The sequence below is a fragment of the Annulohypoxylon maeteangense genome (assembly GCF_022496945.1).
Source record: "Annulohypoxylon maeteangense strain CBS 123835 unplaced genomic scaffold GGS22scaffold_9, whole genome shotgun sequence".
NCBI lineage: Eukaryota > Fungi > Ascomycota > Sordariomycetes > Xylariales > Hypoxylaceae > Annulohypoxylon > Annulohypoxylon maeteangense.
This window is the reverse complement of record NW_025953256.1, coordinates 1,228,424-1,253,817: the sequence shown is the minus strand read 5'-3', so window position 1 is coordinate 1,253,817 and position 25,394 is coordinate 1,228,424. Positions and strand designations below refer to the sequence as shown.

At 47.6% G+C, this 25,394-nt stretch overlaps 7 protein-coding genes across 7 annotated transcripts; 4 read left to right on the top strand and 3 right to left on the bottom strand.

Moving 5' to 3' along the window:
* On the bottom strand, window positions 1-2,517 carry GGS22DRAFT_200530 (DNase I-like protein). Its single transcript, XM_047966451.1, has 2 exons — window positions 804-2,517; window positions 1-728 (listed from the first exon to the last, which is right to left on the bottom strand). The coding sequence occupies exons 1-2, from the start codon at window positions 2,313-2,315 to the stop codon at window positions 399-401; spliced, it is 1,842 nt and encodes a 613-aa protein (XP_047818698.1). The 5' UTR covers window positions 2,316-2,517; the 3' UTR covers window positions 1-398.
* A 356-nt stretch (window positions 2,518-2,873) lies between these two features.
* Window positions 2,874-6,332, bottom strand: GGS22DRAFT_164515 (Up-regulated during septation-domain-containing protein). The gene is made up of 3 exons (XM_047961539.1): window positions 5,781-6,332; window positions 3,319-5,724; window positions 2,874-3,257 (listed from the first exon to the last, which is right to left on the bottom strand). Exons 1-3 carry the CDS (start codon window positions 5,946-5,948, stop codon window positions 3,165-3,167), a joined length of 2,667 nt encoding a protein of 888 aa, XP_047818697.1. The 5' UTR covers window positions 5,949-6,332; the 3' UTR covers window positions 2,874-3,164.
* A 1,162-nt stretch (window positions 6,333-7,494) lies between these two features.
* GGS22DRAFT_164513 (uncharacterized protein) lies at window positions 7,495-8,756 on the bottom strand. Its single transcript, XM_047961538.1, has 2 exons — window positions 8,237-8,756; window positions 7,495-8,178 (listed from the first exon to the last, which is right to left on the bottom strand). Exons 1-2 carry the CDS (start codon window positions 8,489-8,491, stop codon window positions 7,612-7,614), a joined length of 822 nt encoding a protein of 273 aa, XP_047818696.1. The 5' UTR covers window positions 8,492-8,756; the 3' UTR covers window positions 7,495-7,611.
* Window positions 8,757-8,908: 152 nt separating this feature from the next.
* Window positions 8,909-10,623, top strand: GGS22DRAFT_147684 (Undecaprenyl diphosphate synthase). Its single transcript, XM_047958957.1, has 2 exons — window positions 8,909-9,677; window positions 9,743-10,623. The coding sequence occupies exons 1-2, from the start codon at window positions 9,196-9,198 to the stop codon at window positions 10,299-10,301; spliced, it is 1,041 nt and encodes a 346-aa protein (XP_047818695.1). The 5' UTR covers window positions 8,909-9,195; the 3' UTR covers window positions 10,302-10,623.
* Window positions 10,624-11,608: 985 nt separating this feature from the next.
* Window positions 11,609-14,203, top strand: GGS22DRAFT_147682 (uncharacterized protein). The gene is made up of 3 exons (XM_047958956.1): window positions 11,609-12,988; window positions 13,052-13,851; window positions 13,905-14,203. Exons 1-3 carry the CDS (start codon window positions 11,781-11,783, stop codon window positions 13,967-13,969), a joined length of 2,073 nt encoding a protein of 690 aa, XP_047818694.1. The 5' UTR covers window positions 11,609-11,780; the 3' UTR covers window positions 13,970-14,203.
* Window positions 14,204-16,746: 2,543 nt separating this feature from the next.
* Window positions 16,747-19,205, top strand: GGS22DRAFT_147675 (uncharacterized protein). The gene is made up of 2 exons (XM_047958955.1): window positions 16,747-17,663; window positions 17,729-19,205. Exons 1-2 carry the CDS (start codon window positions 17,123-17,125, stop codon window positions 19,114-19,116), a joined length of 1,929 nt encoding a protein of 642 aa, XP_047818693.1. The 5' UTR covers window positions 16,747-17,122; the 3' UTR covers window positions 19,117-19,205.
* A 1,034-nt stretch (window positions 19,206-20,239) lies between these two features.
* GGS22DRAFT_164506 (V0/A0 complex, 116-kDa subunit of ATPase) lies at window positions 20,240-23,262 on the top strand. The gene is made up of 5 exons (XM_047961537.1): window positions 20,240-20,438; window positions 20,514-20,592; window positions 20,659-22,677; window positions 22,736-22,956; window positions 23,019-23,262. Exons 1-5 carry the CDS (start codon window positions 20,310-20,312, stop codon window positions 23,148-23,150), a joined length of 2,580 nt encoding a protein of 859 aa, XP_047818692.1. The 5' UTR covers window positions 20,240-20,309; the 3' UTR covers window positions 23,151-23,262.
* Window positions 23,263-25,394: the final 2,132 nt, after the last annotated feature.

The window sequence follows — 25,394 nt, the reverse complement described above, 5'->3', positions numbered from 1 at the left end:
TAACCGCCGCCAAAATCCGTAAACGGCGCGGCTAGGGATGATGGCGCGGATAAAGAGTTTTTTTTATATGTCCAACGGCACTCTTCATAGCCTATATGCTCGTTGTGATGGAGAGCATGTATGTAGTTGCATTCATGGATATATTCCTAGCATTCCTTTAAACTGACGACCCTATAGCGAATTAGGGGTTCAAGAACAGGGGCTGGAATAGTCTTAGGATGGGGTACATTCCAATACTATAGGAATACGTACCTAGTATAGACCCTAGATGAGTTACCAGTATACTCGTCAATATACCCTTTACCATTACTTCGTGTCACATAACTCAAGTAACACCAACAGTATACAAAATCCCCCAACCACATTACCCCCTTCCCCTAACCCATCTACCCAGTAGCCTAGCAAATATCAAACATCCCAACACTAGGATCATGATCCGAAGTCATATCCCCATACGCAACCCAAGTATTTACATGAACATGCTCGAACCCTTTCGTCCGCGCCGCCAACGCCGGGCTTACGAACACATGGTCCAGTTCCTGGGAATTCATATCGTAGAGATACGTATACCGCTCCTGTTCCGCAACGCCAGCGACGACATCGAGGTCCTCGAGGCCGGAGAGACGCGCGAAGTCGGCGATGGGCTGGGCGAAGGCGAATTCGTTGAAGTCCCCTAGGACGGCGATGTGTGCGGCGGGATCGCTGGCGAGGAGGGCGGCGATGAAGGTCTGGGGTTGGGGTTAGTTATCTCAGTTGCCTAGTAGGTACGGAAAAAAAGGAGAAAGGGGCAAATCCAAACTCACAGCCGTAACCACCCCCTGCTCCCGTCTCCCCCCCACGCCCCCATTAACAGGCGGTCTCGCATCGCCATGCAACGACGTGCTCCCGCCCTTCGAAGTCCAATGCACATTGACCGTAAACAGGGTCCTTCCCTCGCCTCCCACCATCTCCCACGCCGCCGCCAACGGCCTCCTGCTATCGGTCCACGCCGCGTTCGCGGGGTCCACGTAGCCCGGGTTATATCTCAACTCCGGACCGGGCAAGACCTCGTTTGCCGCTGTCGCGTTCCCTTTTTCCGGGTTACGGAGTTGCAGGACGGATGCGCGGTAGAGGTACGCGACGCGGATGTTGGCGCCGGGGGCGCCGCCGGAGATGTCGTTTAGGGGGCTGATGTAGGTGTAGTTGTAGGCGACGCTGCTGGTGCTGCTGATGGCTGCGACGAGCGCGTCGAGGGTCTTGTCTGAGTCTACGACGCCGTCGTCGGTGGGGCCGCTGTCGTCTTGGATTTCTTGGATGGCGAGGAGGTCTGGGGTGTGCAGGAACTCGACGATGTGCTTTGCGACGGCCTGGACGTGCGCGGTGTCCCCCGCGTGGAAGTTCTCGATGTTGTAGCTGCCGATTGTGATGCCGCCGCATGTGCCGTCGCTGAGGAGGGAGGTTGGTCCCGGGACTTCTGGGGCTAGGGATTGGATGATGGATATGTTTGTTAGAGGTAAGATGCGGTAGAACCCGAAGGCTTGGAACACGACGCCGGTGATGGTTTCGAGGTGGTCGCCTAGCCGTGTGTCCGTCGGGTTATCCGAACCATCGAGCGGGCTGCCGATTATTATGGCCTCTGGGTTGCCGTCTCCGGAGGAAACTGTAAGACCGGTTCGATCATTATCTCCTGTAGTTCTCCAGTCTCCAACGACCCAAGTGTCACCGTATTGATTCGGGCGCCCTACAGCACGGGGGTTCTCAATTGTGACCAATTCACCCATCAGACTCTCCCAGAAGTCCAAGCCATATAATTCCGGTTCTAGTTGAGGATTCTCGACCGAAACCAAGCTCTGGTTGTTAGGCACCGCAAACACATCCCCCTTATCTAGACCGGAATATTCTCTCGTGGGTGGACAGAGGCCCCCTTTGCCGATTACGATTGGATCGACATTCTTCCCGTGCTCTAGAATCGCTGCTACTTTCGGCGACGCGAGCTCTGTCATGTACAGATAATTCTTGTTAGAGCGATACTCGCTTACTTTGCCGTCCACAACAATAACGTCCCCAACACTAATACTAGTATTCTTGGCGAGTGCTGACCCGTACACATACAGGCCGTTCGAGACGCGCTTATCGTGTCCTGGCTTTATAGATCGAATCCAGATGCCGTCGGGCCCCTTCGCTGTCACGATTCCCGTCACATTACTCACGCTCTGGCCATTGAGCGCCGATAAGAAGCGGTCACCGTTAATCTGGGCAATTGTCTGAGCTGAGACACTGGTGATCGTGAGAAGGGTGGCCACAGCCCGTTGGAGAAGTGACATCGTCGTCTTCATCGTGCTGGAGAAGCTACCTCTAATATGAAGATAGTCTTCTCTGACCTCGTCACCGAGGAAATTAGTTCCAAATCTGAGAGCCTACAAACCTCAAATCCAACAGAGAAGGGGAGCGCATCATATTATATGCTCTTATCTACCACAATCTACGCGCAGTCTAACGCGCGGAGATGAAAAGTGGGCGTAAACCTTGGAATCTACTTATCATCAGAATGCAGGAACGGAGAGATCTAGATCTGAATCTGACGGCCATAGAAAAGAAATCGATGTACGACCTCCCCATTGGCTTCGTGGCTACGGGATAGGTACTACGCAGCACAGGGGAAAGGACCAGTCGTATCGGTCAACCCAGTCCACGTTGCATGCCCATGGCCTTGGCGACTTCCGGAAACCGAAGGTGGGAAGCTCGCCCATCGTCTACTAGGCAGCCTCCGACCTTGGCGTCGGCGAACCAATCTATTGGCGTCGGGTCTGATATCATTGACATGGAATGACGACCTTACCCTAAATTGATAGCTGAATTGTAGATATGGCAGACATAAAGTAGCGAGGAATGGGCATATTTAAGTAATCATCTTCTCATTTTCATCTTCGAACACATCCAATTGTTCGCTAAAGTTGAACATCCAAAACATAGTAATAAACCCGATTGCTAACCAAGTCGAGTGGTACAGTGTAATCCAAGAATTTTTCCAATCGCCATCCCAATGCAGATAATATCTAAAAACTGAGCCGAACCACTGGCTAAACTTTTATACAATAATAGAAAAGGGGAAAAATATGCCTTTGACAAAAGGATATGTGTGGGTATAATATTCAACAATAGAACGAATGACTGGAATGTTGGTCTTACCGAGGGCTTAATGGGCTCTTGCCAGGCCCTTGTGCCCTCTTCAATGTCCTTAGCTCGTCCTCGAGCTTCCTCCGCACCATTTGTTCCGCCTGAAAAAGGTGTTAGTTGAGTTGAGTCACGATAGGGGGAGTGGTTGTAAATGAGACATACTCTTAGCTGCTCCTCGTACTTCTTCCTCTCGGCCCTCAAGCCTGACCTGTATGAATCGGTTAGGTACGAAGTCTTATTGGTACCGCCCGGCGATAATGGCATCCGAGCAGATCCCAGTCGCTCCTTGTCGAGCTCATCTTGAATCTGCTCCTTCTCCTTCCGAAGCCTTGCGATCTCGTTGCCAAGGCTTTCCTCGATATCGGTAGTGGCCTCGCGGAGTCGCCTCTCCAGTTCTTCGTTCATCGCATCCTTCTCGTCCTTGATCTTGGAGCGCTCAGCCTTGACTCGGTCGAGCTCGTTTTCTAGTTCTCCTATCTTCTTCTCGCTCTCGACCGATTGCTTGACGATGTCGGTAAGATCTTTAGCGGTAGCTTTTAGCTCTTTCTCTAGGATATTAACTCTGTTCTGCATCTTACTCGACTCGGAGTTATTATGCAAAGCCGCAACCTCTGCAGCCCTCTCTTTCCTCGAGCCATAGGCACCATCGAGTTCAGCCTTGGCAAGAGTGGCTTCCATCTTAAGTTCAGCAACCATGCCTGTCATCTGTGCGAGTTCCTCGTCCTTGGCCTTGAGTTCGTTCTCCTTATCCTTAACAGCCTTATCAGTAACATCTCTAGCGTCGCTGGCTTCTTGTAACTGTGCAGTGATGGCTACAATGTTAGCTTCTGCCGTTACCAGACGCGCCTGTACATCCCTAGTGCCAGCCTCTAGCGAAGCGATCTTGGCATTCCGTTCTTTGAGTTGCCCTCGCGCTTCATCCATGGCAGCAGATTCTTCGGTTCGGTCCTTCTGTGACTTTTCGATGTCTTCCAAGGCGATCGAGAGTTGCGAACGAACGTTATCGGTTTCCTTCTCCGCTCGGTGGAGCAACTCTCTGATCTCTTCGATTTCGTCCATCTTGTCTCTTAATGCTTGATCTTTCTCCGAGTCGGACCTGCTGTTAAGTTCGCGCTGTTGCTTGACCTGTCGCTTCAAGACACACTTCTGCTCTTGCAGCTTGGTGGCTTGCCTGTATAGCCACTGGATCTTAGTCTCGAAAGCCAACAATGAAAACGGTTCATTGGCATCGAATGACTCGCCATCAGACATTTCGTCCTCGTCTGGATCTAACCCCTTCTCCATGCGAGCCTTTCGCCGTTCTTGCCTCCGTTGCCTTATACCGGCATAGCCAGTTTGGATCATGTCCCAGAGTCCCATAAGAACCGGCTCGGACTGTGCCCCCTGGCTTTTGCTGCCACCTTGCCGCAACTCATCCTCAACTACCTGCAGCGATTCCCGCAAGTAACCAAGCTGATCCTCAACACCTAAATTAACGTCCGGTGGCGGTGGATAGGTTATATTGGCCTCTAGGAGTACGCCTTGAATCTGAGCATTGACTGTTTGTATCTTTCCTGCCATCTGCACGGTGTTGCCTCGGCCTCCAGAAATGGCAGCTAGAACATTTTCAAGGTACTCTAGATGGCTTCCAATCATATCACCAGGTTCAAGTTGACCGGATGGCACAGCCATATAATTGCCATTTTTTGCAGGGTCTGCGTTCACAACCATATCGCGTAGTTGGCGGTTGAAGTTCTCTAATTTACTTTCTGTGTCCGAAATCAGCTTCCATTGAGTTGAACCCGATCCTCTGAGTAGCGATTCAGCCTGGGCCCGGAGCTCTCGGTTCTCTTCACGCAACCGCTCGCTTTCCTCAGTAAGCTGTTTGTTTTGTCCTCGAATGGGCGACTTCATGGGGATCTCGATGGTGCTCTGTTGAAACTGATTGTTGAATCTATCAGACTGGTCAAAGGACCGATACAAACTTGCTTCGTCGAAAGTAAATCCGTCTTCTAAGAAGTCCATTCCGAGGCTGTCACGGCCATTCGATGTTGTATACATGCTCTCGGGACTAGCAGGAACGCCGTTAAGAAGAGGAACCCTAGGAGATGGATTCGCCGATTTCTTCGCTGTTTTATGCGTAAGCTGTAGGATGCCTGCGGTATGTTCTAACAATCTCTTCTGGGGCTCCATGGCGCGCTTTTCCAATGACCATAGTTCGGAGGCCAGATCCTCGCACTTCCTCTGAATTGTTGTGAGCTCATGCTCTGCTTCCTTCGCCGCATCACTCGACCCGCTGTGCCGATGACCTAGAAGACTCCTTCTCTTCGTGTCAGGTCTCGTTGGAGAATACAACTTAGACATCGATATGGCGGCATCGCGGTATTTGGACTGGATTGCAAGGTTGGCCCGAGTCTGCTCGATCCGCTGATTCAAGATCTGACACTGTTTCTTTAAGTCATCTACTTCCTCCTGAGATAGAATTTCATATTCCTTGCTATCGAGTAGGGCGGTTTCGGTAAGTAAGTGTACCTGGACAGGGTCTTTTAGGTCGACTAGTACTGAGCTTTGGACACGATTCGGGTTCATCTGGCAGGTTATGAGTATATTCCAAGATAGACGCGATAGCTAAGGTAAGAGCTTACTGGGTTGAACCGCCGTGGATCTTTCTCAAAGCCATTCATACCGTCTTCCCTATATGACTCTACTAGCGCCGGACCCCTCGGCGCAAGCCTAGGAGTCAACCTAGGGCGCAGAGGTGGCGGCGCTACGGATTCGAAGTCATTTTGACCTCGACTTGAAAACCCGTTCATTCTTGTCACTTTCGAGTCGACGCGCCAATTATCAAATACATTATACTATGAAAGGGTTGCGCAAAGACGCGGGGGTGTTCGAAATAGGCGTGGGCCACTTATGTCGCTCGAGTCAGGAGTCGGCGCAGGATTTCTGTCGTTACGAATTCAAGAAGTTTAAGAAACCAATATGAAGCCGTAAAGAATCAGATACAAATGGATTTTCAAATTCAAAAAACAACTTCTTCGAGAAGAGAAAAAAATGACATCCAAGAAAGGTAACAATGGGACGATTGCGCAAGAGGAATGCAGTCAGAGCCCAAAATAAAAAACGTGGATGTGAGTTGGGCAAGGTTGGTGATTGGGATTAAAAAGGAGTTTTAGCAGATTGAAGATCTACGGAATTACAGGGAGGACATGACATTATGAGCTAAAAATGATTAAGTAGCGTACTTTGTCAAGCAATGGAAAGCACGCGCTTTCACGTTAGGGCGGCAGCGCTAAACCATGCTAGGTAATCAACGTGAGATTCGCCCTTTCCTCGTGGCTGGGACGGGCTGGGGGAATCAAACCGATGTACGTGTACCCGGTACGTAGCCGCCGCGAATAGCATCCGGTCCTAGTGTACCACGAACACATAAGATACGAGTCTATTCAGTTTGGCATGCACCTTCCTAGGGCTGATAGGTATGTATAAATATGAAAGTACTATTCTATCTTATACATTGTGTTTGCTTCTTATAATGATATTCGTGACGTGACTATATTGTTTAGTAGCAGGTAGATAGGCTGATAGGAGGTATCTAGGTATGAATGTGGTATGGTATGTGATTTATTAGATAAGAGGTTACGTCTTACGCACGTATGTACAATTTGCTGCAGTATGCTGCACTTTAAAATAAAGTCGATCATTACCCCTGCAGTAGTCCGCCCACTTCTCGTTGCTCCCGGACTTTTCAATGTTCTTGTTTTTTATGATATCTCGCTGCAGTGTTAATAGGCACTTCATACTGATCATATACGATGCTGCCGATCGGAATTGTGTCCGAGCATTGTGCTCATAAGTAAAATGAAGGTATTCGGCTTATAGGTATCGTAATCTCGGCTTTCGCATCTTGGGATATTGATAGGGTTTCCTTACCTACCAGTCTATCTGACGTGTGTATGTAAATTTCAATATTGTCTTTGATATCCCGTGAAAAGAAAAACCCCAATCTCCACGGCTGGGCACATCCATGTAAGCAACGCCTTCGTGGCGCAAGTAGACGACTCTTATAAATTACAACCCGTAATTTCCAAATAGGGCACTCTACTATGTATGATATCCTAGGTACCTATTTGGCCCTTTCACTTCTGACATAATATTCTTTTTACGATTAATCCTAAATAGCTAGACCTATGGTATAGTTGCTCTCTGAAGAAAACTACTGCATTCATATCCTGTAGTCCGGAAGAATCTGGTCTGTGCCAACCTCGTCCAAGAATACATGGATGAGACTATTTTGATATATTCAGCCGCAGTGGCTTGTGCGGGGCGAACACATTGAAATCAAAAGCCATCGTGGATGCGATTATAAACTGTCGAAGATACTTGATAGGGGAAGAATATACTAGCTAGAATTAGGACATTTCTTTCCCTCGAACCAGTGCCTACGTAGTATATTAAGGTAGTTACCAAGCAATTTTAGAATGCGCCCTGAAACTGATCCATAACTTGTTGGCCCACGGTCCTACGTCTTCCACTTTCACTTTCACCTTGGCTCTGGGCTCCGGTTGCTGCCGCCGTAGGTGCGCCTTCTCCCTCGAGTCTTCTACGCAATCCCTCAAATTCTTGGCTTCTCCTCTGTGTTCGCATTCCCACAACCCATCCGGGCAATCGCCATCGTATCAATGATCGCGGCAGAGCCTCCGTTCTCCATGATAAGCCTACCAACCAACCGATGAGTGCCCCGAGCAGAGATCCGGGCCATTGGAAGAGGGCTAGTTGGAATGCAAGTAGGTATCGGTATGACTTGTCAGAGAGAGTAATACCCTGAGCCTGGTCATCTGTTGATGCGGATATGGAGGTCACGACCTTGTATTTATATATCGGCGGTATCATGGAATGGTACTGAGCTAGGATTGCGAATACAATGGGCGTCGGCCCAGCCGGAAGGTAGTTGAAGAGGCCTAGAGTAAGTGGCCTGAGTAATAGGGTCAAGATTATGGGCGTTAGGATGCTCGTGAGTATCAGGGTGATGAAGACGAAGGTCTGTATATTATGCATCATTAGCTAGCCATACCTTCATTCAACGATATTTTACTCTTACAGCAAATTTCCTTGACCCCCACATCCTTTCAACCGCCCGCATGTTGTAAAGAGTCATGGCAGCAAAGAGCACCTCGGAAGAATTGGTGTAGCATAACTGGTAGATGAGAGCTCTCCATGTTTGGTGGAATCGCCAAAGATGCAGGTCAACTAGTATGTAGAAATAGTGCTTTATATCCAGCAAGCTGACTGCTATGGATATTCCAACAAGACCATAGACGAGGCTGCGAGTCACTGGCGCATTGGTGAAGGACATTGTGTTGACAATCTTAACGATGTATGTTTTGCGACAATTATCGGCGCATCGCAGATCGTTAATGGTCGATACGACACGACCTCGGCCTGTGAGCTTGATTACAAGCTATGGTACTTGGGTGGGTATGTAGATGCTGAAGATGAGGGTTTTTTCGGTTTGTTAACCGTTAACATCGTTATGGACAAGGCATCAAGTATATAGACATGTACTTGCACATGCAAGCATCTCCGTTACTTTTCATTTGATGGTCATGGACAAGGTGTCTTTTAACAGGTCCGTATAGCGTATCATGGATTGTTACATATTGAATTCGTTTATCAGAGCCTGATAACCCGCTATTAAATCGTTAAAAAGATAATGACAGGGATAAATTATCGTTCGATGACAGCTGAAACTCTAAAATGCCAGGTAGCTAACCTTATCGATTACTAAATTCATGAACTGGCCACAGCCCGAGCTTTAGCTCTTTTTATGTACCCACGTCGCGCCAAGATAGGTCATTCCTAGCAATTCCCATCGCGAACTCAATTCATTGAGGCTGAACAGCCACCATCGTCGTCATCATCCTACGATGCAAAGGACATAGCCTTCTTTTAAAACGTTCTTTTTCAGTTTATTTGTTTTCCACGATAGTCTAAAAATTCTCGATGAAATTCCTAATTCACATCTAGTCTACTCCGATTCTTCCAATTTCAATCCCCACCATGTCCGACCTCTACCTTTCACATGTCAGGAACTGGATCCTGAAGTCTCCGCCGGCGGAATGGGTAATTAGAAGTGGACGAGAGTTGCTCATCGGCACTCTGAAGCAGGGACCGATCCCCCAACATGTTGCGTTCGAGATGGACGGCAACAGGCGTTTCGCCAAAAATCACAAGATTGAAACCATCGAAGGTCACCACCTAGGTTTTGAGGCGCTTGCAAGAGTTCTGGAAATTTGCTATAAGTGTGGTGTCAAGGTCGTCACTGTCTACGCGTTCAGTATCGAGAACTTCAACCGACCCAGGCACGAAGTCAGTGGCTTGATGGCAATGGCTAAGGTCAAACTAGAACAACTTGTTCAGCATGGCGAGCTTCTTGACCGTTACGGAGCCGGAGTTCGGGTGTTGGGAGAGAGGGATCTGATCCCGGATGATGTGTTACCTTTTGTCGATCGAGCCATTGAGATGACAAAGCATAACAAGGAGTAAGTTTCATCCAGCTTATTAACCGCCGGGTATTTTATTATCTGTAGCTAACTGCATATTATAGCGCTGTACTCAACATCTGCTTCCCTTATACTTCAAGAGCTGAGATGACTAGTGCCATCAAGGCTACGGTTGACGAGTACACTAATCCGCCTCGACCCGCAAGCACCCCATTCTCACAGTCACGGATCACTCAGAAGATCCGATCTAATAGATCCAAGAAGTCAGGCTCGTCCTCGCCCAGAGATTCTTCCCCGGATGGCAACGGGAAGTCGGATGTGGATGATTCAATGTCTTCGACTACTGCTCTGGATCCTGAATCACCACCTCTCTCATCCACACTAGTCAAGCCAGTCAAGTTCCAAAATCCCGAGACCATTACGGCCGAGACTATTAACAGTCACACTTACACCGCAGAGTGCCCACCACTAGACATGTTCATACGGACCAGCGGTGTCACAAGATTAAGTGACTTCATGCTATGGCAATGTCATGAGAACACACAGATCTTCTTCTTGAAGTGTCTATGGCCAGAGTTCGATCTATGGCACTTCATTCCTATCCTTCTCGAGTGGCAGTGGCGACAGAAGAAGCTCTCGGAAAAGGAGACGCCACGAAAATGAACAACCGTACAGCACGGCTTTATATCATTCCTGGATTGGCGTTGAGGCGCAGTATTAGACAGTACCCTCTTGGCAATGGTGATGCATTTTCCTTAGGTATTTGAATCAACCTAGGGACTAATACACAGCAAATGAATTCATCTCTGGAGCAAAAAAGAAATCTTTCTCATATATGTGGTTATGTGATTATACGAGCATGCTGTGGCACTTATGTATAGCATTATGGCATCATAGCAGCTAATGTTTGTAAGAACGTTTCGATGGTACCTGGTAGTCGTTAGATCTACGTACCATTTTATACTCCAATACATTCATCCCAAGGGAGACCTACTAGTAACTAGGTACATATGTAGGTACATATATTTGCAGTTTGTGACACCAGTTCGTCACATACTAGGTATGTATGTAGGTATGTATGGTATACATGTGGCATACATGCATCATCGCTTGCAGTACCGCCTTCTTCTGACAATTCCGGTGCTGGGCGGGCCCACTTTATTTTCGCTTTAGCCCTTTTCAGCTAATAGAATCTGGGGTTCACTTAACAACACAAGTGCTCAATCTCCACTAAAAAATTTTCCAACCAATAGCTGTTTGAGGGAATTTCTTACTAAATTCTTATGTAATCTTCTTATCATTCCAAAACTTCTTATCGGACTGTTTTTGATACTAGAACTAATAGAGCCTCACTTCTAGGCTAACTGTAATTGGTAAAACGTACATTAAAGTGGGCCCGCCCAGCACCGGAATTGTCAGAAGAAGGCGGTAGATCCAAGTCAGGTAGAATAGGAGAATACGGATTAGGTAACATGTGGATTCTTCTGATGCCGAGGCGTGTGTACGTCCAATATTATGTAGCAGAGTTTGTGGAATGACCCAGCGTCATTGTTTTTTCTTATCTTATCGCGTCGAGGACGGATTAACTCTCGGATCAATGGCGGCTTGACCTGGTCACAAGTGGATAGAAGTGGGTATTAAGCTGTCCAATCAAGCCAATAGAGACACGGCTTTTGATGTCTAGCGCAAGCCCATGAACATTACCAAGAAACCTTGTGTGCCCGCCGATAGAAACCCGCGCGCAATTGGGGACCCTGTGCAACAAGTCTTAGCAGTAAAGTCAGTAAAGTGCTGCTAATAAACCTGGCTCAACTTTACAGTCTCATCCATCCAACTCGTCAACTCGTCCACCAGTCCGCCAGTCCACCATTCTACTTGTTCACTTCATTTCCTACCTATGCTTTGCGCCTCTCGTCTACGAAGGTCTTTTCGCGTTACTTTACATCCCATTTCTAGAAGCATCGTCTATTTTGTATCGCAAAATGACATGAACTTCATTATTTGAAGCTTGTCTACTTACTACTTCCGTAAAGTCGCCGATATTTTTGTTCTTAGAACAACCCACCTGTCTTCCTCGTCCTGCGCCCTCTTTTCCGACCCAACATACTCATTTTACAACTCTTCTTATTGCCCAGAATAAATATGAAGACTGCGAAGCCACCTCAAGGGGAATCTGGTCCCTCAAATCGGAGGGCTCAACCTGTTCGCCAGACTCGAGCAAATCCTCCACGAACATCGTCTGGCACCACCCGCACCTTCGCCAACAGAGATTCGCTCGGTGGCGGCCATGTTCACGATCAACCCATCGACGTATTCCCAGCAATTACCTATTTTACCGATGCTATAGCATCCCTTCCCAAAGATCTCGTCCGACATTTCACGCTTTTAAAGGAGGTCGACGCCAAGATCTTCGCCCCCGAAGAGACACTCTTTCAGCTCGTCGATGCCGTCCTCAAAACAAGCCCTCCAGAGCCTAGAAATACCAATGATGCATCCAGCAGTATTGTCGCGGCTTCGACGCCAATGAGCGCCCAAAACAGCTCGAGCGGCTTCCCTGCGAATGGCAATCCTGCTGGATCGACCGATGACAACTACAATTCTCCTGTATTTGATCCAAGCAACCTCCCGCGACGACAGCTATTTCGTCAAACTGCCTTTAAGGTTCAGGAAATGCTTGTTTCCTTAGAAGAAAAGAATCACGTTATATCGACCGCGAACGAGGCGCTTTCTAAACAACTGTCTCGGATCAACGATGTATGGCCACACCTAGAAGCCGAGTTCAGCGACGAGGCAAAATGGGGAAGCACTACACACTGGGCGTATCCAGAGAATCGAATAAATCGAGCAAATCAGGCTGAGCGATCGCGCCGAGATGGTGCAGCTACGATCACTGCCGCAGCCCAGCAGCTCGCGGAAGAAGCCGCGGCACGGAGCGATGCTAGAAAGCAAGCCCTCATAGCCAAAAAGGGTCTTAAGACACAGCAACATCAAGACTCAGATCTAGATGATCACGAGAACAAGCACAAGAGCGAATCGACGAGAAAGGCGCCCAACCATGGTAGTAAATCTCGCAAAAATGCTGACACAGCTGCGCCTATCGGATTGGGTATTACTTCAGGCGCTGCTGCTACTACGGCTGCCACCACCAACGGAAACCCTCCGTCTAAGAGACGAAAGGTTGAAAATAGCAAGCCGGTCAATGGAGGACAACCTATGGAACGCGCAATGAGTTCAGTCTTTGGCGCTACTGTCACAAAAACCAAGAACGCCAGCCCAAGAGCAACGCCAGCACCTGAACAACCGAAGAAGCGCAAAGCCCTTCCCACCGTAAACGGCGCCTCGAAGAAGAGGTGAGCATACCTTAGTTTTACCAGCTTTATAGGATGTTCCATTGCTAACACCCCTTTCCACAGCAAAACGAACGCCACAGCTGCTGCGCTGTCGCCGTCAATTGCGCCGTCCCCGATCCAGCCCAACTTCGACCCGAAAGTCATTGCTCGTGGCTCTCCCGCCCCTTCTACAACCTCTGTGCGCCCTGTCTCATCTCGAGCAAGACAAAACTCCATACAATCTAATGTAGAAAACGGTCGACAACGACCAACTTCATCCGCGTCCAACAGACCCAACGGGGTTGCGACTGTAACACCTGAGCTCGCGGTGCAAAATGGCACTCGGCCCCCAGGTGACACTAAATCAAATAAAGAACCTACGGCAACCGTCAAGGTAGAAGCCTCTAAAGAGGAGGCAGTCCTTGCTATCGCCAGCGCCAGCAATGCACCAACAAACAACAAGACCATTACGAAGGGAGACGATTCTGAGCCTAGAGGTGACGTTACACAAACACCAACTGCAACAGCTACAACTGTTGTCACGACCAAGAGCGGACGAGCCAGTAAGCCGTCGACGCCAGCATTAGGGTCATTCCCAGACCCAACACCAAGATCTCGGTCGTCAAGGAACGCATCGACGACTAACACAAAGAGAAGTCATAAGAAGGGTGCAGCTCAGCTTGTGGCAGCTCGAGTTGCGGACGAAGATGCGAATAGTAGCGTCCAGGGTGACGACGAGGGCGATGTCGATGCTGATGAACCACTATACTGTTATTGCAATGGTGTTAGCTACGGAGAAATGGTGGCTTGCGATGCAGATGAATGCGAGCGAGAGTGGTTTCATCTGGATTGTGTTGGCCTTAAGGCAGCCCCTCCATCAAACAGTGAGTTCTTCGAATATTTAGACGTCGAAATGATTGGCTAACAATGTTAATAGTGAAATGGTATTGCGACAATTGCAAGGACCGTATCAAAACTGGGAAGAAGGTAAATGGCAGGTGACCTGCTTTACATTCATATGTACACCCCTGTGCTTCTACTCTGCTTCAATGGGTATCGAAAACGCCTACTTAGAATCCACGGAGTTCATGGTGTTCATTCAGCTCTCGTCACAATAGGCGACATCCGGCAGGGTATACCGGAACTTGGGGATGCAATATGAGCTTACGTATAATGGCGTCTCGGTTATTTTTGAAAGTACTAGATCAGCATGGCTAATCATGATATGGAGGATACTTGCTTACCACGGGGTCAATCATGTTCTAACAAGTTCATATTACTATCAACTCGGGATTATGCCTAGATGCTTGGGCAAGGAGTCCGATATGAAAAGACATCCATGGATGGGTTAAATAGATAGTATTGTTTTTATGTATATTGCTCGAACCCTTTAATGTCATTAGAGGGTCACTTACTAAGCTAAGCTAAAGGTTGTCATCGTTGCAGAGTATCGGAAATCCCCAAGAATCCTATGGTTGACTCAAACAATACCATCTCCGCACGAGACCGAAGAGGTTTTCCCATGTTTGGGTATCATTAGATCCCCTTAGTAGACACAAGCTAACAAATACATACATATGTACTTTTTGCAACGCAACTCGCGGCTTAACGATCAACAGATATAATATGTTGCAGAAAGCCAACTACCTAGTACCTAGTAGCATCATGGATCTCCTGCTGTTGACTAAATGCATGTCTGTCATATCCCCTTTAAAGCACCTCTTACGTACGTGGTTCCCCTGTCTTCCATATACGGACATCCCGTTGTACCTGTTTCCCTAAGAATCGGAATATGAGCCGCAAGTTCAAACATGGAGTAGAAAGGATGTAAGATGATTGGCCGTCGCAGTTCACCAACAAGACATGAGGCTATTTCCCCGCAAACAACTACGTATGTTCTAGGTAAGTCATGCAGGTCTTAGGTCGGCACACCCGGTCGTGAAAGCAAGGGTTAGACATTAAACGTTGCATGGCAAACGAGGCTAATACCTAATATTAATAACCATATGCCGGACCGGAGATTTTGTAATGGAATAGCTAGCATGTTTGTTTGTTCTTAGCCTGGCAGCTTACTTAGAACACCTGATATAATAGATTCTAAGAGACCCCCTTTTAAGGTCATGTGAACTTGACCATATTTGACCATGAGAGTAAACCAAACTAGCTTGGGTTCAGGAACGAGATCTCTAGTTCTAGACTACCATATCCTGGATATCGTACTATATTATGTAGCGGTTTGAGTCGGCCAAGATTTAGGCTAGGCGGTCAAAGACTTGATAGGTTACTTACGATTCTTCTCGCAATCCCTCCTTTCTTCGATCCTTCAATTTCGGCTTAGTCAAGACAGACGATTTTGGCTATAAATCCAGCTTTGTATAACCGGGTATGAATGCTTACGAGATATAATAGAAAAGGCCAGTAGATCAAACCTTCCAATTAAGGAAGTAATGTCATAGGAGATAAGACGAAAAATCTTAGATGATAATACGCCTCTACGTAGTAAGATGATGTGGTGGCACTGCGATATCGCAGCAGCTAGCCAGGCACGGATACAAGCATGGCGAACCCAAGTCCGCGGAGTGCTGCACATACCGATATGTACAGTATGTACAAACCAGCAAATCACACAAAACATATTCTCAATCAAAATAAAGAGCTGAGAGTATGATGTAGCGTTTTCAGGTCCATGAGGTGACTTCGATTTAACATACGAGATACAAGTACATATAAATGTATGTATAATGCAGGGTTCATCGAGTACATCTACGTAAATGGTAAGTACATGCATATATATGTATAATCGAATCCGGGGAATGAGGCGAGAAGGAAAGAACGTCGTCCTATGCCAATGTGCCAAGGCAGTAATGACGGACCACGAACTGACCCACGGAATAGACTATCGCTAGGCTCGGCTAGACGCAACCTTTTCAACTTTTAGCCACCCTGCCACTCTACCAGTCAACGGTCAACTTTACCTCCGCAAGATTCAAAGCCTTGGACTTCCAGCACTCTCTTCCCACCCATTCCGCCAACTTCCCCAGAATAAAAAAAAATTAAGAATTCCCACATCGCAATGACGATATTTTCCCGTAACAGCAGACCCGGATCGTCTGATATTCTCATTACTAAATAGCTATCCAAGCGGAGCTCGTGGCCAAGGCACTTTCTTTTTTATCGGACTTCCCACCATTTGCCGCCAGTCTCGATGGCAACAAGCGTTGGTGGGTATGGCTCAGGTGACAAAGAAGAATCCATCTCTATGCCATTTTTTCATTTCTATTACCCAATCCATGAACAATGGAATCATGGGAGGTTTGCTCAACCCATACCTAGCCACTTGCGGGCCTTTTGCTCGCAAGCTGATGCTCTATGGCACCTTAAGGCTCCAAGGTACAGCACCTAATAAATTAGACGGTGAAGAACAAGACACGGGCGACCGTTGATCAGAGCTTAGGTATTGTATTGTACTATTGACATTGGCAGCCCAGAAAGAAAACAGAAAGCTGTACACGTGCAAACCTGATAGCTCCGTACTTGGTGTTTTTATTTTATTTTCCTGTGTCAATATTCAACCCTGAATACTCCAAATCCAATACTCCATACATCTTACCTAACACACGAAGAATCCGGGCCTCTAGTATTCACCGACGAAGAAGAACGACAGCAAACGCCCCGTCTATTTGCGTATTCCGGTACGAGAATCCGAACTGACAAGGACAGAACAGGGCAGGGACAGGGACAACAGACCACGTTCATTTAATAGCTATCTATTTAAACGTTGTCATCATAAGAGATATTCTGGCGGCGAATCCGCGAATCCATCTCATCAGTCCTTCCCCGCATTGCGCCAACGAAATTTGTTACCTAAGAAATCGGTGTTTTGACTAACAGAAAAGCCCATCCGGGTCGGCTGGGACCTAATTTGCAGCCTCTGCAGCCTTTACAGCCTTTGGTGAAACCTGGTCGCCCTGGTGGTGCCCAGCAACTTAAGGAAGTTATTAGGAAGGACGGTTCGCAGCCGCGCCGTTGTCGTACTGGGCAAGGAAGGAACAAGAGCCATTGCGCTATTGAGTCTACATCTTGCATCTATCGCCTGTATCGCCCGTATCGCCTGTGCAACTTGAGACTACTGCTACCCTGGCTCATCTTCCGATAATGGATCGGACAACCCTCTCTCATGTCGTTGGACGCTCAATCCACCAACGCATTACCAGTACCAGCAAACTTAAACAGAGCCCTACTCCCAGCATCTCTGACAACATGGACCAATCTGGTAACTCAACTCCTCCGGACAAGTCTACTCGCTCATCTTTCTCTTCCGTCCGAGAGATCGATTCATCAGACCTAGCCCAGAATTTTACCAGTACCAAAGTATCATCTTACTCCAAGTTATCTGAGGAGGCTGTCGACGACTTACCATCGCCCCCGGAAATGGCCACACAGACCCAATTCATTCCACCTATTACACAACCCTCGAGCAGATTGCACGGTTGCTGGTTTCCTGCTGTCGCCGCAGAAGGCTTTCAGGGCTGGAAGCAGATAGGTGTAAGAGGGAGACAGGCGAGCAAGAGTTACGGTGATTTGCAAGCCTTAAAGATAGTTTGGTCGGCTCCAGTTCTTCCGCCCAAGGAGAAGGATCCTGAAAGGCCAGCTCCAGGACAGTCAGCCATCGAAAAGCTCCCCGCAGAATTGCTAGGTAAGTCTAGAGAAATTTTGCCATGATGATTAAGGCAAGTATCTTACAGGTTAAATTCGAAATAGGCCAAATCATTGATCACCTTGTCCTCGATGTTCCTCCGAACGGAGTCTCCGCCCGAAATGTGGATTTGATGTCATTGTTGCTTACATCAAGGACACTCCACTCGGCAACGCTAAACGCACTCTATAAGAACATCACGATCCCACACTCGAGGATCTTCCGGAAGTTCTTAACCCACATCTCGCAGAATAAGGAACTCGGGACTATAGTACGCCGCCTGGACTTCAGCCACTTCAACCCAACCACGCTTTTCACGACGGCAAGCGAGCGAGCTACTACCCGCAACCTTACCCCCGAAACATTAATGCAATGCTTGGAGTTGACCCCTTTCCTCCGTGAGTTCCTGGGACAGGAGTATATCGAGAATGAGATCGACGCAAAGGTTCTACGGAAGTTGTTCTTTGGTCTTGATAGATTACAGGGTGTCGATTTCTGTGGTTGCTCGTCTACTGCTTTCAAGAATGAGTTCCAGTCAATCCTTCTATCCGACTGGCCGGAAACACTCACCATCTCTCGACTGTCTCTACACAGGTGTATCACTTTACCCCCATCCGTGTTTGAGACCTTGCTCCCAAGACTAGGCAAATTGACCCATCTAGATCTTACGGGAACTCGCGTGACGAATGAAGCTCTCCAGTCTATTCCACACAGCGCAAATATCACGCATCTGAACTTATCCAAATGCAGATCGCTCACCGCCGACGTTGTCATCGACTTCCTAACAAACCACCCAGCAGTGAAGGGGCTTGTCTTCTTGAGCCTTGGGGTGGACGCCCGAAGCCATCAGATGTTCGAAGAAGATGATTTAAGCAGGCTGATCCCAGCTCTCCCCCAGAGCTTGCGTTCGTTGAGCTTAAAGGGCAGCAAGATGATTGAATCACACATTGATCTGCTACGTCCGCTAACGAAGCATTTGGAAGAGCTTGCGTTAGGTCGGCGGTTGAAGATTCCAGATATTGATCGATTATTCGTGCCCGACGAGGACGATGGTGAAGATCTAGACCAGCAACTAGAATGGATCCCACACACACTCAAGTACCTGGACCTTTCCGATTACACGACAGCGGAGCTCGATCTCATCACGCTATTTGGACGAAACACGTCGATTATGAAGAAGTATTCCTCGCCGCTGGAGGTAATCGAAGTAACGGAGGAAATGTACGCCCGTCTGGCAAAGTCACCAGTCGTAAAGCAGCTGGGGTGGACAGTGATGGAGAACGGAAGCAGAGCTTGGCTTGTCCGTATTCACGACCCTGAGGACGGACCTCGTGATTCCGGTCTCCGGTCTTGGAAGATGGGTGCTTCGTTCTGGGGTATGCGAAAAATACCCATCGCTTGTGCGGAAGTTGGCGGCATGTACGGCTCTTATATGTTTAAGCGCAAGCTATGAGAGGCGATACGACCCTCATCATCCCCCCTCGACTCCCTTTACATCTCCCCTCAGGATGTCGCTCATAACCATCCCTTTTTTTTCTTTCATTTTCTTTTTTTAGAGCAGCGCAGCACGAGCTCTTAGCACTTGGATACCTGTAATTGGCATAGCGATTTGGTATATTGGATTAACGATTCACGGATGACATAAGATACCAAAAGTCTGGTTACTATCATATATACGCATAGGGGCAGGGATAGCGAAAATCGATACCACATAGTAATCATAGCAAATAGCGTTGTATGTATATGTCAGATTAGTTACCATCAGCAAGTCTACTTAGCCTGTTTTGAAGTGAGCCTATATAAGAAATGCTGTAGATATCTATATCTATCTATTTGGTCTTTTGGGTTAATTGTAAGAGAGTATTATAGCTGCATGTTGAGTGATATAAGTGATATATTGGCGTTATCTGTTTATTCTATTGCTTTTGTAGCGACGGTGATATCCTGTCTATATATCCACCCACTGAATCTACGTCTTGTATGAGGACTTAGCTTGCTGTTAAAGTAAAGTGAGGGTTACTTCGCATTAAGGGACGCCGTGTGACGTAGTGCTGGAAGTTTCGGTGGTTTTATGGAAGTTAAAACGAGTTGTTGAATATGTTATTCTCGTGGAACTTTATACCTAAGCTTCTCCCCCTTTGAAGATAGATAGTCATATACTATGCACATGGGCTGTAAGGTAAACGCCTAAGGGTTCGGCGGGCCCAGGTGGGTATTATGACAATGAGTAATGTGAAACTTCGTATGAACAATGAGGGTGTCTTTTCTTATAGAGGGTCTCGTAGTAAATCATTTAGTATATCTTCAATCTTCATGCTCTTTTTAGTCATTATCTAAATATCAGGTAAATAAATGAATTACCATGACCTCCCATGATGGAGATTTCAAGATAATAGAGAAAGGTAGGAATTGGAACTGGCAAAAACGACATGCTGACATAATAGCTGGCAGAGGAATCCATGCGCCACACCAACGCCTCGTGACTCTAAGCCACACGGCGGACCGAGCCCCCGAATTAGTAGCGCGGCCCCTGTCAAGGCAACGCTTATTCGTTTCCTCTCTTAGAGCTCTCATTTCGCATTTCCTCGTCACCATCGAGAACGAGAACGACCGATCTGGTTTTGGAGAGCTTAGTGCGCCCTCACCATGGCTCCTTCAAAGCAGTCCATGTTCCGCTCTGCGGACATGAGCATGGTGCAGCTATATATATCTAACGAAATCGGGAGAGAATGCGTCAACGCGTTGGGAGAACTTGGACTGGTCCAATTTCGAGATGTACGCCATCATCCCCTACTATCCAGCCATCTCAATCATGCCCCCCATCATCCATCAATGCTGACAACAATCTAGCTCAACAGCGAAGTCAGTGCATTTCAGCGAACATTCACTCAAGAGATTCGAAGGCTTGACAATGTCGAGCGCCAACTTCGTAAGTGCTAGATCATCGCAACCTCTTAGACCACCGTGTCTCGTCTAACATACATACTACTACTAGGCTACTTCCATGCTCAGATGGAAAAGACGAATATTCCCCTACGAAAGTTAGATCTCGAGATCGAAACGCTCGCTCCTCCTACTACTACCGAGATAGACGAACTTTCCGAGCGAACACAAAGCCTCGAACAACGTATCTTTCAGCTGAATGACAGCTACGAGACGTTGAAGAAGCGCGAGGTTGAATTGACCGAATGGCGATGGGTTCTTCGCGAAGCAGGTGGCTTCTTCGATCGCGCTCACGGTAACGTCGAAGAGATTCGAGCATCGACAGAGGACGACGATGCCCCTTTACTCCAAGATGTAGAACAACATAACCAGGCTGGCGACGTTGAGCGTTCCTTCTCTGGAATGAACATCGGCTTCGTGGCTGGCGTCATAAATCGCGACCGTGTAGCCGCCTTCGAGCGTATCCTCTGGAGAACGTTGCGTGGAAATCTTTACATGAACCAATCCGAGATCCCCGAACCTCTTGTTGACCCAAGTAACAACGAGTCTATCAACAAGAACGTGTTCGTCATCTTCGCTCATGGAAAGGAGATCTTGGCCAAGATTCGAAAGATCTCGGAGTCGATGGGAGCAGATATCTATAGCGTCGACGAAAACGGTGATCTTCGCCGAGACCAGATGCACGAGGTTAATGCCCGCCTCAACGATGTCCAGAACGTCTTGCACAACACGCAGCAGACCCTCGAAGCCGAGCTGACTCAGATTGCTCAATCTTTGGCAGCTTGGATGATTCTAATAACGAAGGAGAAGGCTGCCTATCAAACACTCAATCTCTTCTCCTTCGACCGACAAAGGCGAACCCTTATCGCTGAAGGCTGGTGTCCTACAAATGACCTACCTCTTATTCGCTCTACTCTCCAGGATGTGACGAACCGCGCTGGTCTATCCGTTCCGTCCATTATTAATGAGATCAGAACAAACAAGACTCCTCCTACTTACCTAAAAACCAACAAGTTTACGGAGGCTTTCCAAACCATCATCAATGCCTACGGTACTGCGACTTACCAAGAAGTCAACCCTGCTCTACCCGCAATCGTTACCTTCCCTTTCTTATTCGCTGTCATGTTTGGAGATTTTGGTCATGCGTCCATTATGTTCGCTGCCTCCGTAGCCATGATCTACTGGGAGAAGCCTCTGAAGAAGGTCACTTTTGAACTCTTCGCCATGATTTACTACGGTCGATACATCGCCTTAGTCATGGCCACTTTCTCCCTTTTCACCGGTCTTATCTACAACGACGTCTTCTCCAAGACGTTCACCTTCTTTGATAGTGCTTGGGAATGGGAGGTTCCTGATGGATGGCAGCAGGGCCAACCTCTCATTGCTAAACTCAAGGGCGATTACCGATATCCGTTCGGTCTCGATTGGTTTTGGCACGGCACGGAAAACGATCTGTTGTTCACCAACAGTTACAAGATGAAGATGTCCATCATTCTTGGATGGGCACACATGACATATTCCCTCTGCCTGTCCTACTTCAATGCGAGGCATTTCAAGAAGCCAATCGATATCTGGGGTAATTTCATCCCGGGCATGATCTTCTTCCAAGCTATCTTCGGTTATCTTGTCATTTGCATTATCTACAAGTGGTCTATAGATTGGTTCGCGATCGGAGAGCAGCCCCCCGGACTGCTGAACATGTTGATCTACATGTTTTTGCAGCCTGGCACGTTAGATATCCAGTTGTACCCAGGCCAGAAGAGTGTGCAGGTCATATTACTGCTCCTCGCCTTTGTCCAGGTCCCCATCTTGTTGTTTTTGAAGCCATTCTACCTACGATGGGAGCACAACCGGGCTCGCGCTCACGGCTATCGTGGTATAGGCGAACCTTCGAGAGTCTCGGCGCTTGATGACGAAGATGGCGACGGACATATCCAAGGCAACGGCCGCCCTAGTGTGGACACGGATGATGGTGAAGGTGTTGCTATGATCGCACACGGTGGCGATGATGAGGAACATGAAGAGTTCGAATTCAGTGAAATCATGATCCACCAGGTCATCCATACCATTGGTAAGTTTTTGCCGATATCATACTTCGATATTATGACGAATGCTAATCCGTTGACTAGAATTCTGCCTCAACTGTGTTTCCCACACTGCCTCCTACCTACGTCTCTGGGCCTTGTCGCTCGCCCATCAGCAGCTGAGTGTGGTTCTATGGGACATGACCCTCGGTCCGTCCTTGGCCAAGCCAGGCGTCCTCGGTGTTTTCATGACTGTCGTTGCTTTCTACTTGTGGTTTTTCCTTTCGTGTGCCATTCTCATTTGTATGGAAGGCTGTAGTGCCATGGTAAGTCTTATTCCCCTTTGCCTCAAACCACACAAAATGGCATCGACTAACAGTTCTTCTAGTTGCATTCACTCCGTCTGCAGTGGGTCGAGGCACAGTCGAAATACGCCGAGTTCGCGGGTCACATGTTCACACCGTTTTCCTTTATCACGTTACTAGAGGAGGACGACGGCTTAGCCGAATTTAGAGGTTAATCATTAGCATGGAATCGGGGCGATTAAGTGTGGTGTATGAGTAAAACTTGTATTATGCGAAATCCGTAGCTGTAGATCTAGATGTCCTACAATCGATACTACTGTAGCTTTATGATGCGGTTGAGATATGTGATTTGTGATGATGTCGTGTTTTGGCGATGTGTGCTTCGTTTTATGGGATGCTGGTTTAGTAAGATTCCAGAGGGGAGTGGTGCTCTTAAATATGATTTATTGACGGCCTCTATAGCGTGGGACTCGTCTGTTTCGATAGAGTGTGTAGATATCTGAGCTACATGTGGGCGCCGGTGCTCAAGAAGCGACTAAAATTTTGCGTGGTAGATGGAAGGATTTGAAGTATGCTAGGTAGGCATGTTACAATAAGGCTGCTTGTGAAATTGAGGATGCACTGAATGTGCGATGAATATCGCAGAAGATATGGCGGCGCTGGAAGCTACGAGAGGGCCATTCTAGAGATCGATGGGATCTCAGTAAGGCCATTAAAGCAAATTATCGCAAGTACTACTATCTCATGGCTCTAACAAATCATCAATATCAGCACGAAATACAGTAGCGATTAGACTCGGGACATGGCGATTGATGATCATTCTTCCTCACATCCCCAGTCAAGCTGGAGATAGAAATGAAAAAAGAGAGGTTCGCGTCACCTGGAGGCAGTGTAATACCAGGGACACAGTGGGAGCGATCATGCGCAAGCACAGAGGATGCGCTCCCGAGGTATAAAAATTAGAATAATCACGATTGAGTCCAAGTAGGACTCTTTCAGAGATTAAACTGAAAAGAACAGATACTACACTTGATCTAAGCCAAAAGGCAAAGAGAGCTGGAGAAGAAAAAAAAAAGAGAAGGAAAGGAAGAGGGGAGGGGCGGGTTTATATAGACTTGGGAAACACATCGGTGGGCGGTGGCGGCTGGTGTAATCAGTATCGCCGGCCGGCAGAATCTGGCACTAGTCCTAATTTGGATGAAATGGAGGGTGGTTGGTTTATTTTTGATTGGCTAAAAAACCCAGGCAGAAAGGTACGGAGTGACTCACTAGAGTGGGTACGTACCTTATAGTGGTCTGTTGAGCCGCATATCTTGACCATAGGTACACCGGTACAGTGCAATATCTAGCATTTTTAGGCAGTCGCTATGAAAATTTTACTCTTTCTAAAGGACGCTAAGTCATTAGCAAACAAACTTTTATTAATGACAATTCACATCGGCGAATCATATCGCAAAGAAATACAAGATTGGAAAAAAAAATAAAAAGTACATATGTACTTGAGCAAACCAATATATTATTTTCTGACCAATGAACGCACGCAAAGCGACCCCACTCCAGCAGAAAAATTCTGCCGCCGCACACCGCGGCTGATTGCAACGCGCGCACGGGCCCTCCAGCCCTTCTCCCAGAGTCTATATAAACCCGTCCCTCCCCCTTCCTTTCCTCTTCTTTTTTTCTTTCTTCTTCATGTCGACAATACTTCAGAGAATCATTTCTATAGTATTCGTCCCACTCTGTGTTCCCTACAGGAGCCACAGATCCCACCCTGGTTGATGAATGATATCCCCGTTGCTCTAGAGTGAAAATCTTTTTACGGGAGCACTGAGGCCTTTGGTCGCTTTGCTCCTTACTCTCGATCTGCCCGCAAGGGTGGCGGTATTCCTAGCAACAGGATGCTGTATAGAGAGTGGTGATGATCTCAACCCCGATTTGTCACGGTCTTGCCTTCGGGCGCGTGGCCGGGGTGGGCGATGGTGGACGTCTGACAGGTTTTATTTTCTCTTTTCGTTGCTTTCGTGCGCTTGTCGTGCGAAGTGAGGAAGAGCCTCATTGTGTTATCGTGACTGTTGTAATTGACTTGGCCGTGCTTTCAGACCACGCGCTATGTGTCATCCCTATCTCTCATTCATCTTGAAGTCGACCGCATCCAACCGTACGTACATCTACTTGCCGTCTCCGTGCCTGTACCTGAACATCCTCACCAACGCGATGCTTCACGTCGATATTGGTGGCGCCTTTGCGATATGTATGCATACTATACCTATCACCACATAATCATTTTCAAATGCTTTATTCCTTATAACCATAGATCAAACATCCAAACACGAACTATCTCTTGTGTCACCACCTTTATTAACTCCGCTCTAAAGATTTTTATGAATGCTTCTCGATTTCTAGAGGTAGCTGGAGCTCGACGTCTTCCAACATACTAATATCCATACCACGTAAATCCATCT

Coding starts and splice junctions, on each gene's coding strand:
- GGS22DRAFT_200530 (XM_047966451.1), bottom strand. CDS start 2,315: ATGAAGACGACGATGTCACTTCTCCAACGGGCTGTGGCCACCCTTCTC. Junction 729..803: donor AGCAGGGGGTGGTTACGGCT/GTGAGTTTGGAT, acceptor CCCCAACCCCAG/ACCTTCATCGCCGCCCTCCT.
- GGS22DRAFT_164515 (XM_047961539.1), bottom strand. CDS start 5,948: ATGAACGGGTTTTCAAGTCGAGGTCAAAATGACTTCGAATCCGTAGCG. Junction 5,725..5,780: donor ATCCACGGCGGTTCAACCCA/GTAAGCTCTTAC, acceptor ATAACCTGCCAG/ATGAACCCGAATCGTGTCCA. Junction 3,258..3,318: donor AGTACGAGGAGCAGCTAAGA/GTATGTCTCATT, acceptor CACCTTTTTCAG/GCGGAACAAATGGTGCGGAG.
- GGS22DRAFT_164513 (XM_047961538.1), bottom strand. CDS start 8,491: ATGTCCTTCACCAATGCGCCAGTGACTCGCAGCCTCGTCTATGGTCTT. Junction 8,179..8,236: donor GGGGGTCAAGGAAATTTGCT/GTAAGAGTAAAA, acceptor CATAATATACAG/ACCTTCGTCTTCATCACCCT.
- GGS22DRAFT_147684 (XM_047958957.1), top strand. CDS start 9,196: ATGTCCGACCTCTACCTTTCACATGTCAGGAACTGGATCCTGAAGTCT. Junction 9,678..9,742: donor ATGACAAAGCATAACAAGGA/GTAAGTTTCATC, acceptor TGCATATTATAG/CGCTGTACTCAACATCTGCT.
- GGS22DRAFT_147682 (XM_047958956.1), top strand. CDS start 11,781: ATGAAGACTGCGAAGCCACCTCAAGGGGAATCTGGTCCCTCAAATCGG. Junction 12,989..13,051: donor AACGGCGCCTCGAAGAAGAG/GTGAGCATACCT, acceptor CCCTTTCCACAG/CAAAACGAACGCCACAGCTG. Junction 13,852..13,904: donor GGCAGCCCCTCCATCAAACA/GTGAGTTCTTCG, acceptor CAATGTTAATAG/TGAAATGGTATTGCGACAAT.
- GGS22DRAFT_147675 (XM_047958955.1), top strand. CDS start 17,123: ATGGATCGGACAACCCTCTCTCATGTCGTTGGACGCTCAATCCACCAA. Junction 17,664..17,728: donor GCTCCCCGCAGAATTGCTAG/GTAAGTCTAGAG, acceptor AATTCGAAATAG/GCCAAATCATTGATCACCTT.
- GGS22DRAFT_164506 (XM_047961537.1), top strand. CDS start 20,310: ATGGCTCCTTCAAAGCAGTCCATGTTCCGCTCTGCGGACATGAGCATG. Junction 20,593..20,658: donor CAATGTCGAGCGCCAACTTC/GTAAGTGCTAGA, acceptor TACTACTACTAG/GCTACTTCCATGCTCAGATG. Junction 22,678..22,735: donor CCAGGTCATCCATACCATTG/GTAAGTTTTTGC, acceptor TCCGTTGACTAG/AATTCTGCCTCAACTGTGTT.